The 16178-nt window shown below is 35.8% G+C and overlaps 1 protein-coding gene across 3 annotated transcripts in view; it reads right to left on the bottom strand.

Annotated features, from left to right (window-relative positions):
* Positions 1-1724: 1724 nt before the first annotated feature.
* NR1D2 (nuclear receptor subfamily 1 group D member 2) overlaps positions 1725-16178 on the bottom strand; it is a 29243-nt gene continuing 14789 nt past the window's right edge. For all 3 annotated transcript variants that reach the window (XM_016124890.2, XM_036219016.1, XM_016124891.2), the window contains exons 6-8: positions 15207-15392; positions 10969-11179; positions 1725-5092 (exon numbers count right to left, since the gene is read on the bottom strand). In XM_016124890.2, coding sequence (XP_015980376.2) covers positions 4896-5092; positions 10969-11179; positions 15207-15392 — 594 coding nt within the window. In that variant the 3' untranslated portion in view covers positions 1725-4895. The remainder of the gene's footprint in view (positions 5093-10968; positions 11180-15206; positions 15393-16178) is intronic.

Genomic DNA, 16178 nt, shown 5'->3' with positions numbered 1-16178 from the left:
TTAGAGACTTTGGAAGATCATATGCAATTCTACAGACACCAGTAAGAAAATGAAGGGAAAAAAAAATTAGAGGAAAAAAAAAACCATATTCGCCTCAGGTATTTTTGTGAGTTTTTAAAGAACAGAAAACACTGAGCTTGTCCTCTTTAGTAATTTATATTAAAATGTAAGAGAAATACTAAATTTGGGAGCTTGGGCAAAAAGGAAAAAAAGTATACATTGGATAAAAGATCTTCTCAAAATAAAAATAAAAATAAAAAAATCAAACCATTACTATAAAAGACTACACCAAGAACTGTATTTTCCCCATCCCGTTTGCCAGAAGTCAACAAGAGCATCTAGCACTGTGTTCACACAAACATCAGACTAGAGCATCCTAACGAAACCCTCACCCCTTCCAATCGTAGCAGAACAGTAACTCTTAAGAGCTCAAATTCAAAAAGAAAATGGCAGTTGAAAGAGGCGATGGTGGCAAAAATCTTGTGAATGGGTTTTTGAGTTCTCTCCTCGGGCAGAATGCTCACTAGGATTTGTAATTAAAGGCTGACCATGAGAGCCCCTCACAGAGTTATGTAGGGAATGGAATGCACTCTGGAGAGATTCTGGGCTTCCTCAAAGACTACCCTTAGGGCTCCCAAACCCATTCGATCCAAAGTGTTGTTCTAAGTCAATCCGATATTCTGGTGTCTGAAAGTTACCCCAGAGCAATCAAATGCAATCGTGAAGGGCAACTCTGACGTGGCTACTAGGACACAGGCCACAGTTCCACAACTTTTAGACAATTAAGAGCAATATAATAAATTTTAACAGGCCCAACTATTAAAAAAGAAAAAAAAAACAGCACGGATCCATGAATTGGCTGTTTACTCACATGCAACAGCTCAAAAATTCAGAAGAAATTGAATCTATTTTGTTTTCCATCACCCACACATTAAGCTCAATGTTTCCTATTATACAGTGTAAAAACAGGGCAAAGTACAATGTAAATTTTAAGATCATCCACAGAGTATGATCAACATCCTGATCAACACCCAAAGTGGATTACTTTTTCCCAGCAAGTACCCCGTCCAAGGAGCCCTAGGAAGTGCTCAGCACAGAAAAAAGATGAGGCGATTTGGGAAAAACTGCACCCCACTAAACCCTTCCTTAAAAGGTTCATGACTACATTAACTCATTAGATGACGCAGACATCTCGGTGACCTTGTTTTTCCCAGCATTTCCAAATTTCCTTCAGCAAGAAGTCCATTTCTCCCACCAAACATTAATATTCACAGAGAAGTGGTGGATTTCACTGGACTGGGAAACCACCACAGCAGATGCTGATGTAAGTAGCTCCCTTAACTTTGCCAGCATGGCGCGACTCCTCAGAAGGGGAAAAGGAGGGGGAATGTCTTGCTGAGGCACTTTATCCCATTCGTGGCCAAGACTGACTTTTTCCTAGATCAAGTACCTCCCCTTCCTCTCTGTCTCCTTCCTAGAAAGATTACCTTATCACATACCACGAAGCACCAGCAGCTGGCATGTTAGAAAAAGGCAATAATCCTTGCTGGCATCGCTAAACAAACTTCAAAAGCTTCTTTCAATAAAAGCTCTGCCTATAGACATTTCCCTATGCTGACCTGGAGATTTACATAAGAGATCCTGTTATGCTCAAGGGAAAGTAGTATGTTAAATTATAAATGGTCTTACAAAAATGTCAAGATAAAAAGATACCAAAAACCATACTTGGTTAGAAATATTTATTATCCCCTCCCCCCCGTGTACAGATTACTTTTCAGAAACATGAAGGTATTATCCATGTCCTCATCAATAGCAATTGGTAGAAAATAAACTTAATTCATATCTTGTCAACAATATATTTGTCATTTTTTTTAAACAATAGCCATTTTATTTTTCCATGTTAGTTCAAGAATAAGCTTCGAGTTTTATTTTGGACCAAGTCAAGACAATCTTTGTTTTTAGGTCATTTCCTGACAGAGCCCCTCCCCCCAAACCCCTAAAAAAAAATTTCATATCCTAAGCAATAAACTCTTCTTGTACATTCAGCAAACTTTATATTGGAAAAGAAAAAGAATAATTGAGATAGGTACTTACTCTCGTGCACAGTAATAAACCTAGCTGAGTTTCTACACCTTGCTTTGCAATGTTCACATGAAATAAATCATATCTTATCAAGTTACAATGGTAATTTCTTAAAATGTAGATATGGAAGTTATATTTAATCCACTGAAATTTCCTAATTTTTTAACCCATAATTAAACCGTCACCATTAAGAAAAGTTTCATCCCAAGATGTTTCCCCCTTTCGCTCAGCTATTTCTCTCTAAAAGCTTGAAGCCTCTCAGATCGTGTAGAGATACATTAAAAGCACAGGAAAAAAAAGTTTTAGCTTGTTGACATAATGCCCTTAAGTTTGCTGACATAATGCCCGAATTTTAACTTTAAAATGTAAAATCAGAGTTAAAGCATCACTTAATACAGTACATTATTAATCAATCAACAGTGTCCCACCCACTTGGAAGTTTCCTAAACTGGTTGTCTTCTCTGCATTTAGTAAGTTTATGACTCAATCAAAGAATGTGCTTGTAATAGGCTGCTGGTTTAATTTGAGAATTAGAAGTTTCAATATTGGGCTATTTTCAAATGTAGAAACGCTCTGTGTGGCTGATGAACTATTAATTGTTTCCCATTACCTAAAGGAAGAATTCATTCAAATAAAATTTTACAAGACAAAATGCAAATCTATATACCTATACATAGATGTATACGTGTATATATTGAACCTAACTAAGGTTTTATAAGCAATGCTAACATAGTTCTGGTTACACATTCCTAAAGACTTAGTAATTACTTTAAAGATACATGTTACAAAGAGGCTTATGCAAAAGGCAAAAATTAAGAATCGACATGATCTTTGAGGTTTTCAGTATTACTTCAAAAAGCTGTTTCTATCCCCCACAGAAGAAAACTATGCATTTATCTTAGGAAAAAAAAATTATAAAAAGATAATGCTATCATGTAAAGAATTCACAAAAACTATACTGTATATCCCATAAAAGTCATACCTATTTAAGGTAAATCACAATTATGGTTTATATTGTATTACAGACATCACCATCACCTTCCCTCTTTATAATGAGAGGGTTTAACTTTTTTTTAAACTTACTTAACTAGTGCCACAGAAATTCAAGTCTCCGTAGCAACGAGTTAAACAAGATTACAAAATAAGGCATTCTGCTCACATGTCATTAAAGGAACAGGCTGAGTATAGTAAAGTGGGCTCTTTTCATTTTCACAATTTTATATAATCCAAAAAAATTACATAGAAGGCAATCTTTACCAAAAAGTCCCAATTAATTGCTATTTTCCAGGTAAACAGAAAAACATACATAAAATCCCCAACTTTGGCTATTTCTCCTACTGCCATAAACAGAGGTTAATCTTATCTATTCAATAAAGCCCAAGTTAGAAATGTGAATGAAATGTCTTAGACTATCCCATTTCTAAACCTGTAGGTCATGCACTAAATGAGTTTCCAAATAATAGACTAAATCTAATTTGACAAAATCCCTGTAGTGTTATTTAGGGAAAAAAAAAGTGGACTCAGAACACATTTTCGTTCTCTTTCGCTCTCTTACACTCACACACACGCATGCACACACACACCAACATACTAAACAGTTTTCTTAAACATTGACTGGTTCTCCAAAAGAATAAAAATATTTATCATCAAGCCGCAGCATGTGTATAAGGGGAAGCAATGCAACCTTTTTTAAGAATCTGAATAAATTTTTCAACAACTAGTACCTTGAACCAAAGATTTTGCTAAAGATGAACGCTAAAATATATATTTTTTGAAATTTGGACTCGATTGCCTGTTGCACTTTTATATTAAGTGTTGCTTAAACAAAAATAGAACATAAATTCAATATTCTACTGTCTAAACATTTAATGCAATGGTTATGTCATCAATGGGTAAAATGCACCTAATTTGGGTCTTTTGACACCTCTTAAGTTTATTGTATGATAAAGTTCTTCACAGTTTAAAATATTGTGAAGAAATATATTTACGTATAGCTATATTCACATACATATTATGTACACATACTATGCATTTGATGTACCCATAAACTTTGAGTATGTGTGTGCCAGGACAACATCGCACACGTATGCAGGAACCCTGAATAATAGATTGGTGTGGACTGGGAAATGATTTCTCAGAAAGGCTTACAAATAAGATTATTATAATGAATAATTATAATAAAATTTTTACCTTATTTACATAGTGCCTATCTCCCAAGAGGTAAATATGCGTTATAGACATTTTTTAGTATCTCTGTGAGGTGGGGCATTGGGAACACTATCAATTCTCATTTTCCACAACCAACAACCCGCCAGGATCACTCTTTAACGGCGGCAGAGTAAGACAGAGATATGAAAACCTCCTAACAATCTCCAATTACTAGATCAAATAGTCTTGTGGTGAGATCAAATTTCCAACACACAATAGAACTTCCACCACAAAAGATTAATTTTTAAGTCCTCATATACTTGTGATTGTGCGTTATAGTTATACCACAGGGAGATTGAAATGGTTTTTGGTTTTGGCAGATGAAATAAAGTCTAACATTCAGTGTAACTATAATTCAGTGTAACTCCTCCAGTTTAAGTGCGACACAGCTGATTGGTCTATCATGGAAATGCGGTCAACGTCTAATCACGGCTGAAGAAATCTCCACCCAAACTGCTACTGCATGATCACAGAGATGGCCTACAACCTCGCATTGTCTTAAAGGTCTTTTCTATGTCCACGTATGATATACACATATAAATAAGCATTTTAGCACGAAATGTACAGTTAGCATGAATCAGTTTGTGTTTAAATGAACAAAGGCCTTAGGGGTGAACTTTAAAGGCCAAGAGCTCTTCAGAGTGCATGTTGTTTAAAGATCGAAGATCTGGCAACTTTAGAAGAAGTTTTGTAAAAATAGAGGCCTCATTTGGATGGTTTTTCATTATTAAGGTCCTTAGTGCACGGATGAGGGTTTCCTGCAAAGCCTCCACAGAGTTGACGTTTTCGATTCCAGATCGATCTAATGGAGAGTAAGGAAAAGAGAGATATGAAGGAGAGGATATATTATTAATATTAAATATAAATATAATTCTTACTCATAAATTTCAATAAATTCAAAACAAGGTTTTATACACTGGAACAAAGGCAAAAGATAATTGGCAAAGTTTCAAAAATCCCAGTGGCAAATTTCTGTAGCTATTTATTATTCTAGAAAGATATTTTTATAAATATATCACAGTCCACTTGATAAATGAAAATTCTTTAGTGCTTAGGTATTTCTGTTCACAAAAAAATCTAGATTCTGATTTTTTAAATCAGATGTCATCTGCTACTTCCAACTGCTTCTAATTGGTAAAATAAAATGAATGATGTAGTTTAGAAATATATTTTTACCTCATATGGAATATATCCACATCTGTATGTTATCGTGTGTGGCAGACAGCCTCTCAAATAGCCTCCAATGGTCCCCACATCCTGGTATCCTTGTCCCTGCTTATCTTTCTCCCCTTGAGTGGGCTAGACTTACTGACTTACTACTAATAAAATGTTAGATTACAAAAAGAACGCAGCTTCCATCTGAGGCACACTCACTCACTCACAGAGCCAGATGCCATGTTGTGAGTGGCCCTATGGAGCTGTCTAAATGCTAAAGAACTGAGGGAGGTCTCCAGCCAACAGCCAGCAAGGAACTGAGGCACGCAGTCCAGCAACTTGCAAGGAACTGAATCCTGCCAACAACTGCATGTATAAGCCTGGAAGCAGATCCTTCCCTAGTAGAGCCTTCATATGAGACCACAGTCCAGCCCACAGCTTGACTACAACCTCCTAAGAAACCTACAGACAGAGGCCCGGATCTAAGCCACATCCACATTCCTAACCCTCAGGAATTGAGAAATGTATGCATTTTTAAGTTATTAAAATATACTGTAACTTGTTATGCAGTAATATAGCTAATATACTATACAACTTTAATACCTAGTTATAAGTAACCTGCATTTACTTTCATTTAGCATACTGTATTCATTAAGCTCATCGAACAAATGTTAATAATTTAATAATTCAGTATAAACCAGCAATAATAGAAAGTATCTTAAAATTAGCCAAGCCAATGTTTGTTTGCCCACTGACTTTTTTCATTAGCAATAGTTATTTCTTTCCTTCACAACGGGAGGCAGGAGTATGCAAGAAATATTCAATAGCTTCCAGTATAGGGAGCTGTAGTTAAGAAAAAGACTTCTCCAAGAAAGCAAAATTCTCTGGCCATTTACCCCTCTTCTCATTTTTACAAGACTGAAAAAGTCTTCCGTTTTAACCGGTAGCTAAAAAAGGCCATCTGCAGTGCAAATACTTAGAATAAGGACTAAAATTTAATAGTAAAGTAGAAAAAGTTTGATTAACTCCAAATGCAGAAAAAAAATGATGAAAATAGGTTTATCTTACACTTAGTAAATTTAGATTACTACTACAACTATGTAATAGGAAGGGGAGGGGTCATAATTTTTCAGACAAAATTGTTAAGATGGGCAAAAGACCTCTTTTCTTGACGTTTGACCTCGGCCATACAGCCAGAAGGGTCATCTTTGCAAAATTAAAGCCTTAGTAATGCTTCTAATCTCCCCTGCCTTTAATATTCAAGTAAGTGTTTTAACATCCTTGGAATTTACTAATTTATTTACCGAACACTAATTGAATATAGGTGGTTACTGCGATATGTGCTGAGGAATTAACGGTGAGCATAACAAACCAAAATTCTTTCCTTTAGAAAGCTTGTATTTTAGCAGGAAAAAAAAAAATGGTTTCCATCTTATCATCAGTAATGCACAATACCAAAAACTGAGAAAGAATGACAGTGATTCCCACAAACAAAATAATCTAAGTGTGCAAAGAAACAAAAAGTTAGGGAGGATATTTGAGTTAGAAACAGTATTACAACAAGTGGTTGGTCTTCTGGTGAATATCTTGTGTTTGAATAAGCTAGGCTTCTCTATACAACTCAGCAACTTCAAGGAAATGGATTCCTACACCTGAAAATGTAAACATTGTTAAATTTTTCTAAAACCTCGATATCTAAATCCAGGATTTCATGATTTCAAGTCCAAATGACCTAACTACAAATCTAGCTAGATTGTAAAACAACAATCCTCTTGAAATTGCAACAATACAATACATATACTGAAATGGAAATTCATCTTCTGAATGATGCACTAAATGCTACACTATATAGTTTAAGTCATGCTACATCTATCTTCTACTTTCTTAGCTGGTTCTTCATCCCTCCTCTCCCAAGCCGGAACTCCTCACCAAATCTCTTTATGTATACTCATTTCCTATAGGAAGGAAGTTAAACTCCTTCAACAAAAACCTCTACGAGGACAACTAAAAGCCTACCTACATGAACCTTGGTCTCACACCTATATGCCAGTCCCTAATCTTCCATTGGAAATGACTGTTAACATTTCACACAATCTGAAAAATTTACTTTCCAGGTATAATTCCCTTACCCTCCTCCGTAGTATCAAGATTTTTCCAGTCTCAGGAGAAAACATGGTGTTTGAGATTTCTCCCTCCCTTAGCAGATAGAGCTATTCTGTTAACAATAAGTATAATGAAAAGCCTTTGGAGCTAGACTGAAGGAATTCAACTGCCTGCTCAGCCAATTATTAAAACTTCGACCCTAGGTAAATTATTTAATCCTTCTGTTCCTCAAATTCCTTGCATGTGTAACTGAAGACAGCCTGTCCTAGCTCACATCAGAGATCTATTGTGGGGATAAAACTACATAATGAGATCTAGAAATTAGCTAGCATTTCTTTTGACAACAACCAAAACAAAAACCAGAAGGCAGCTGTAGATTCCAAGAAAAACAAAAAGCTATTTTAAATATAATGCAAACTATAATTGTGAGCAATTATAGAAAATATAAATAAATAATCCATTTGTTACCTGATACTTGGAACGTTCCTCCTGAAGGTGGCACAAATTTAGGGCAGAGATTTATATTTCCTTGTCTACCATTTCACCCCCACTACGAGCACTATTTACATAATCATAACACTGTACGCACTAATTTTTTATTTTTCAATTTTTAGAATCAACCGATAAATAAAACATGGAAAAGAATCACAGTAATAGAAAGAAATGTAAATATAGCAAAAGAAGCCAGGATATGAAGAAAGGAAGGTGCTATCTCCCTGTATAATGAGAAGAGTCTATCTAAACTGAGATTATGTAAAAGTGAAGGATCAAAGAATGTGAGCATATTAAAATTAGAAATAAAACCAATAAAGTAACTGAAAAAAAAACTGAGAGGAGAAAGTGAGAGGGTACTTTTATTTATGAGTTCTACCTACTAAATAAAGAGGTATAAGCATAGTATTTATAGCTGGATGGGTGGATGGGCAACCATCAGAACAATCAAAAAGAAAGATGGTTAGAAACCTAGTTCTCTGAAGAACAAGCTGGGAGTAGAAAAAGAAAAAAGAAATTTTTATTTAATATTCTTCTGTAGTTTCTGAATTTTATTTTCCTGACTAGATTCTGCTTTAAAAAATAACAGTTCTTTTAAGTGGTAAAGATTTAAATTTGACATGAACACTATCATCCATTTAAGTGAAAATATGTTATTTTAAAATGCATGGAATTCTGCCTGTATGTGTTGCTTGTGTATCTTCATATATAAACATTATACAAATAAGAATGCAAATATTCTTTTATAACCTGTTTTCCACTTAGTATTTCAATACGCAGTCAAGTGGATAAATGGATGGACAGGTGAATGAATGGATAGAGAGAAACTCCTAATGTTAAGAGTGAGATTTTTTGGTAGTGATAGTATCATCTTTATTTTCATCTTAAAATGTTCTAATTTTTCAAAGAACCCATACTATTCTTATGGTCATAAAACAAAACAAGTCTTCTTCAAAAGGAGGTTAAAACAAAACAAAAATAACATTCCTAGTGGAGAATACAAATGAAGCAAGTAGCACAGTTCCTGGCACAGAGCTCCCCTTCGGCCCTCTGCCTTCATTTCTTCCTCTGAACTACCTCGGGGACAGTGTCCCTCCTCCCCCAGCTCCTCTGCCACAACCTATTTCAGAAGAGTTCATTCCACGACCTCATTCCTGAAGTTATTTCAGCAGCCTCTCAACTCGACTCTCCAGCTCTCATGACTTATCTGTCAAATCTAACCAGGATAAAAATGTGGACCTGATATTAAAGCATCGCCGTGTTAATGCCTGATCATTCTTCCCCTGAAGAAGTTACACTGACTTTCCACTGCCCCACATTTCAATTAAAACTCTGCTTAGGTCTCATGGCTGTCATTCCATAACCTGGTACTCCCCTACCTTGCAAACCTTCTGTACCCCATTCAGGCTGTGGCCTCTTCCCCTGCCCTATCTCATGTTCTCTCACATCACTGTATCATTTTTTTGCTTGGAAAAGCTAATAATCCATCCTTCACATTCCAGCTCCACTTCTATCTTTCCTTCTCAGATGATTTCATCTTACTTCCTTTCCTTCCTTCCTCTTTACCTCGGTCAGAATCACAGTTTAGTACATAAAGCTCTTTGTTAGTTCTGTCTCTAAAATTGAACATAAATGCTTTGAGAACAAGCTTATGTCTCAACACTTGTTCTCTCCCCACTCTCCCCGAGCACCGAGCACATAAAGCGTATTCATCATATAAAGCAATTAACAAGTATGGGTTACCTTTAGTTGCACAATAATAGATTTATTTAATCTGATGTTAACTCAAACCATTACTAATTGCTTATCAAGAGACTGTGAAATGCTAGAGGCATTACAAGGTTCTTGAGAAAACAGGAAGTTTCTGTCCCCTTACTGACACAGACCTTCCACACGACTGCCACATAAGTGCACCTTTAGCTATCTAGGTAGCCAAATTATGCTTCCGAATGGCATAAGTCTTTATTTATACCACTGATACACAGTCCCTTTATGACAAACAAAGAACTTACTCTCCTTAAGAGTTACTGATTTATAGTTTAGCCACATAAGCAGGGGTCAGAACTCATACTTTCATATTGCCTAACACTTTTATACAGTAGGAAGCAAATGGAAAGCTTAAAGTATGTCATACCAAAATACTGTAAAATTCTCAACAAATGTTTAAATGAAAATTAGAGACGCTTATTTACATGCCTCCAGAAAAGTCGCTGTGTCTCAATTTCAAATTTGTTATTGGGAGTAATTTTTGCCTTAATAGTGTGAACTGAAATACTTTGGTCAGAAATAACTGCAATATAATGCAAGGTGGTAAGGAAACTGAGAAACATCATCAATTATCCTCATAAATGAACATTAAATATTAGGACTCAAAAATGTTGGTGACTCATTCAAGGTACAATCTCTATCTTTCAAAGGATGAGAAAAGTAAGACCCAAAAGGATAAAATTACTTACATCCAAGTCACACGTAAAGTTCAGTGGCGAAGCTGGGTGAACCCCTACAACTCATAATTCACCAATTGTAACAAATCACACTAATACATTTTGATTTCAACATTTTCAAGTAACCCACATAATATTCTAATTAAAATTTAGATTCATATTGGAACCACCTACCTGGAGATATACAGTGTTCTAAAAATTAAATCCAAGTAAAAAAGACTTAGACACATAAAAAATTATTTAAAAAGAACTAAAGACTAAGAGTGGTAAATATGAGGCCCAGATTTAAACATCATTTATTTTTATATAGCACTTTTGACTTTTACTGTTATGATAACAAAAATTAATTGTTCAAAAACAGATTAACATAGTTTACCATCTTCCTTAATGCCATAGAGTTTGCTGGAATCTATTTACCTGTCACCTTCTTCACAGTTGGTCACTATATTCTAGGTGTGGCACAATTTTGAACCAGCTGGCTTACCTGCAGATACCAGGACAACTGCTGTAAACAAACTCATCTCTTCATCACTAAGTTGGAGGGCATTCAGCTTCTCACTAAACTCAAACATCGAGTTTAGCAGATCCCCGGCTCCCATTGAGTGTAAATCATCCACACTATACTTCTTTCCACTTAAAAAGGTGACGGTACGCTCTTTTGCATCAAATAATGACGCAAACCGTACCATTAAAACCTGGAAAAAGAAAAAGACTTAAATGTATTTGGAATTCAATAGTAATGCTAAGAAATAACTTAGCATTCGAGTCAGTAAAAAGCACTCTACATATAAAAGAAAGCTATAATGGAAAAACTGACTTTATTTTCACCCAGAATCATTTCCTTAAGGCAAATCCTCTACCAAAGCAATAAATATTCCAAGAACATGCAAAAAATTCTAGCCACCAGTGGCAGAATGCTTAAGTCCTATGATACTCTGAAACTCTATTAATAAAGATTCTGAAATGCAAATACAAAATTAAAGCAGGCAATAATGCCAGGAAATTTGAAACTAGGCCTTAGCAAAAACACTAAAGAAACTAAGCTACCAAGGATATCACATGGTCTCCAAGCCCCAAGTAAAAAGAGCAATATTTCAATGCGGTAACACTTGGAAACATCAAAACACCAAATGCAGCCAAGGCAAACAGAGGGGATGGACTCTAATTAGACTACTTCAAGAAACCCTAACCCCAAGAGATAATACACAAACTATCACAGTAAAAGTGTTTTAGACACCAAGTTATAATCAAAATCCAAACCAAACCAGTCAACACTGCTTACCTGCAGCCTCCCTCCACTATATCAAATGGTGACATCTGTCACATATCTCTCATGATCAGCGAAACACTGACCAAACACGTTCCCTGTGCAATGCTCCCAAGAACAGACTTATTTTACCCAAGACAATCCAAAAGAGGGTGAACCTTCAATGCAGATGGTGCTAAGTCTAGAACACAGCAATCCCAAGACAAAGCACAAGGTAGAAGAACCCAGGTTTTCTGGCGTCTCGGATTTGTGTTCTGGTCCTATGTTATGAACTTACTGGTAATCCAAGAAAAGTCTCTTCACATCTCTGGGCCATGGTTACCTAACCTCAAAAATGGGTGATCTGAACTTAATAACTGATGTGGCTTTAAATATTAAGTCTAATGTTTTTCTTTAAGCTGAAGATCTCAAACTATAGGTGTTACTTTTGAATTACACCACCATAGCGATTTCATTTATTAGTAAATATGGCCTCTCTGTTCTAATCCAGGTACCCCAGCAAAAGTTTGTGTGGGATGTGCACTGGCACATGCAAAAACAGGAATGAGGAAAAAGGAATGACAGGGAAGGAAAGAAAGCCAATATTAGCAGTATTTACTGAGCTTATCATCAAGAACACCTGAAGTTTTTGTACTGCAAAGGAAACCATCAACAAATCAAAGACTACCAACTGACTGGGAGAAACGATTCGCTAATAATACCTCTAATAAGAGATTAATATACAAAATATGTAAAGAATTCATACAATGCAACAACAAAAAAACAAACAATCCAATTAAAAAATAGGTAGACAACCTGAACAGATACTTCTCCACATGAAAAGATACTCAAGGTCACTAATTACCAGAGAAACACAAATTAAAATCACAATGAGAAATCACCTGACACCTGTCAGAATGGCTATCATCAATAAATCAAAGAACAAGTATTGGTGAGGATGTGGAGAAAAGGGAACCCTCACACATTGTTAGTGGGATTGCAAATTGGTACAGCCACTACGGAAAACAGTATAGAGGTTTCTCAAAAAATTTAAAATGGATATACCTTTTGACTCAGCAACTGCATTTCTGGGTATTTATCTTAAGAAAACCAAAGCAATAATTTGTAAAGATCTATGTACCCCAATATTCATGGCAGCACAATTTACAATAGCCAAAATATGGAAGCAAACTAAATGCCCATCAACAGACGACTGAATAAAGAAGTTATGGTTCATATATACAATAGAATGTTACTCAGTCATTAAAAACTGAAATCCTACCATTTGCAAAGACAGGGATGGACCTAGAGGTTATTATGCTGAGTGAAATAAGTCAAGAAAGATAAATACCATATGATTTCACTTATATGTGGAATCTAAGGAACAAAAAGAACAAACTAATCAAAAACAGACTCGAATATAGAGAGCAATCTGGTGACAGACAGAGGGGAGTGAGGGTTGGGAGACTGAGAGAATGGGGTGAAGGGTTAAATAAATACAAATTAGTAGCTGATTGATGGTCACAGAGATGGGGAGCACGGTATAGGGAATGCAGTTAGCATTAATGTATTGACTAGGTGGAGAGAGAGCAATTAGGGGGATCATTTTATAAACTATATAAATATCTAAACGATGTACTATATACTTAAAACTAATAATATTTTTTAAAATTAAAAAAAACAAACTGAGAACTAGATCTTGTGGGACCATCCAGGGATAAGTTAAAAGATATCCCCTGGCTCCCTTTCTCCACTGATCAAACATGACCTTCCCACCTACCACCCTGTATTTCAGAATCATGCCTAAGTGAGCTCCTAGCAAGTCCTGGGGCTTCTCACGCCTCAGCAGCAGGGAAGCCCTGGAGCAGACAGGTAAGAGACACTTAACTAAGCACAAGGAGAGGAACTGTCTGGACCAGTAGACAACAATGGCTGCCCCAAGCCCAGGCAGAATGCATCACAGCAAGAGAAGCTAGAGTAGAAAAAGTAGCCATGGATTCTAGAACGAGGTGAGGCCAAGAAAATCTGAGGTAGCAAATAAGAGACATCTGATACACCCTCCAAATGTTCTACATTCTCCTAAAAGACAAAAACCATATTCTATCTACCTTTTGTAGTCTATGCTGAACAGAGTAAACTCCAGACTATACTTTCGGTAGGTGTCTGCTCTTCTGGAGAACCTACCAAGGCCACATCTGAAAGCATTACTAGAGCCAGGAGTTCACATGTTGGGAATGTAGAACATTGATATATATTTTTTTAATTAGGGAGACATTAAAAAAATTATATAGGTTCCAAGTGTATAATTCAATAATACATCATCCATATATTGCATTGTATTCGCCACTCAAAGTTAAATTTCCTTCTGTTATCACATATTTGACCCCCTTTTCCCTTATCTACTCCTCCCTCCCCACTTTCCCTCTGGTAACCACTAAACTGTTATCTGTATATGAGTTTCTGTTTGTCTTGTTAGTTTGTTTTCAGTTTTATAGCCCATATATGAGTGAAATCATATGGTTTTCAACTTTTTCTGTCTGACTTATTTCGCTTAGCATGAAAATCTCAAGATCCATCCACGTCACAAATGGCAGTATTTTATCTTCCCTTATGGCTGAGTAATATTCCAGTGCATATACAAACCACATCTTCTTTACCCAGTCATCTATTGAAGGACACTTTGCTTGTTTCCGTGTCTTGGCCACCGTGAATAATGCTATGAAAATCAGCATACATCTCTACAGATAAATGTTTTCAATTTTGGGGGGTAGATACCCAGGAGAGGAACTGCTGGGTTATATGGTAGTTCTATTCTTAATTTTTTTGAGGAAACTCCATACTGTTTTTCATAGTGGCTGCACCAATTTACATTCCCACCAGCAGGGTTTTTCTCATAACCTCTCCAACACTATTGTCTTGTTGATAATAGCCATTTTAACAGGTATGAGGTAGTATCAGATTGCAGTTTTGATTTGTATTACCGTAATAGCATCCTTTCATATGATTTTACTCTGTTGGCCATTTGTATGTCTTCTTGGGAGAAGGGCAAGGAAAGTAAAAGCAAAAATAAATGAATGGGACTATCAAACTAAAAAGCCTCTGCACAGCAAAAGAAACCATCAGTAAAACAAAGAGGGAGCCTTTTGACCGGGAGAAGACGTTTGCAAACATCTCAGATAAAGGACTAGTATCCAAAATATATAAAAAATTCATACAACTCAACAACAAAAAAACAAACAATCCAATTTAAAAAAATGGGCAGAGGATCTGAACAGACACTTCTCCCAAGAAGACATACAAGTATTTATATTTCAAGTCCTAAGTAACTCTGGACTCAACTAGTCTTTTCCCAAAATCCTGAGATGCTCATTCTTTTGTTCATGGTATCAGCCTCTGGACTACAAACACTTATTTAGAAAGAATGAAGATAAAACACTCTATGTCCTATATCCATGTTCAAGGTAAACAAAACCTACCTCAAAAGTTCCAGCCTTTAAAAGGTTGACCTGGTCATGCTGAGAGAGATCTCTGAATCCAGGAATACGCTTTGCGAATTCCACCACTTCTTTCACTGCTGGGGTGAAGCTCATTGAAAATTCTTCCCAGATTTCATGCCCCGATTTATGAGGATCCACATATGGAGACATACTCATTGGACAAACCTAGCGTACACAAAACAGAAAAGCTCTTAAAATGGGAGAGGTGGTAAAGAAATTTCAAAAGTGACATCTCAATCACTAGAAAAGCCAACATGAAAATAACCCTCAGATACTACTGATTATAGCACTTTCTCTTTTGCTAATGGTCTTTTGATAGAAAGCCTTATAGAAATCAAATTTAAATAACAATGAACTTGTTATCATGAAAGAGGTAGCCTAAACAAAAATGAAGTCCTTATGGAGGTATTTCAAATACCTGTTGCACAGGTTTATTTTGTCAACCCTGTTACTTGCAACAGATCTTAAAATTACCATTTCTTAGGTGCAAAAATTTGACTCTAAGAGGTTTAGTGACTTATCCAAATATAGCTAGAAGTCACAGGCCTAGAACCCAAGCCTACTTTCAAAACTCACTTTTCTTTAAATGGGCACAATTACAATACTATAATTTCAAAGAGGAATTTAAAAAAAAAAGTGATGCCTCACTTTTTTAAAAAGGACCTAACCGTTTAATTTCATAAACACTGACTTCCACTTGTTTAGTTAGGGAACAATGACTGGAGATGATACAAGGTGGACCTTCTAAATGGGGATGGGGAAGGGAAAAATTAGGATGCCAAGAAGGTATAAAAATGCTAAAAAGATTATGAAATATGCACTGTAAACTCTATTAGTAAAATAAGCCTTTAAATTTTCACTAGATCCAAAGGAGATCCAGGAATTCCGGAATGATTCTATAACCATGAGGAATATCACAAAATTAGAACCTAAACTTTTACAGATTCTTCC

This window comes from Rousettus aegyptiacus, unplaced genomic scaffold, assembly GCF_014176215.1.
Source record: "Rousettus aegyptiacus isolate mRouAeg1 unplaced genomic scaffold, mRouAeg1.p scaffold_m13_p_4, whole genome shotgun sequence".
In the NCBI taxonomy this organism is placed as follows: domain Eukaryota; kingdom Metazoa; phylum Chordata; class Mammalia; order Chiroptera; family Pteropodidae; genus Rousettus; species Rousettus aegyptiacus.
Note: the sequence above shows the minus strand (reverse complement) of the source record. Positions and strands in the feature narration are given on the sequence as shown.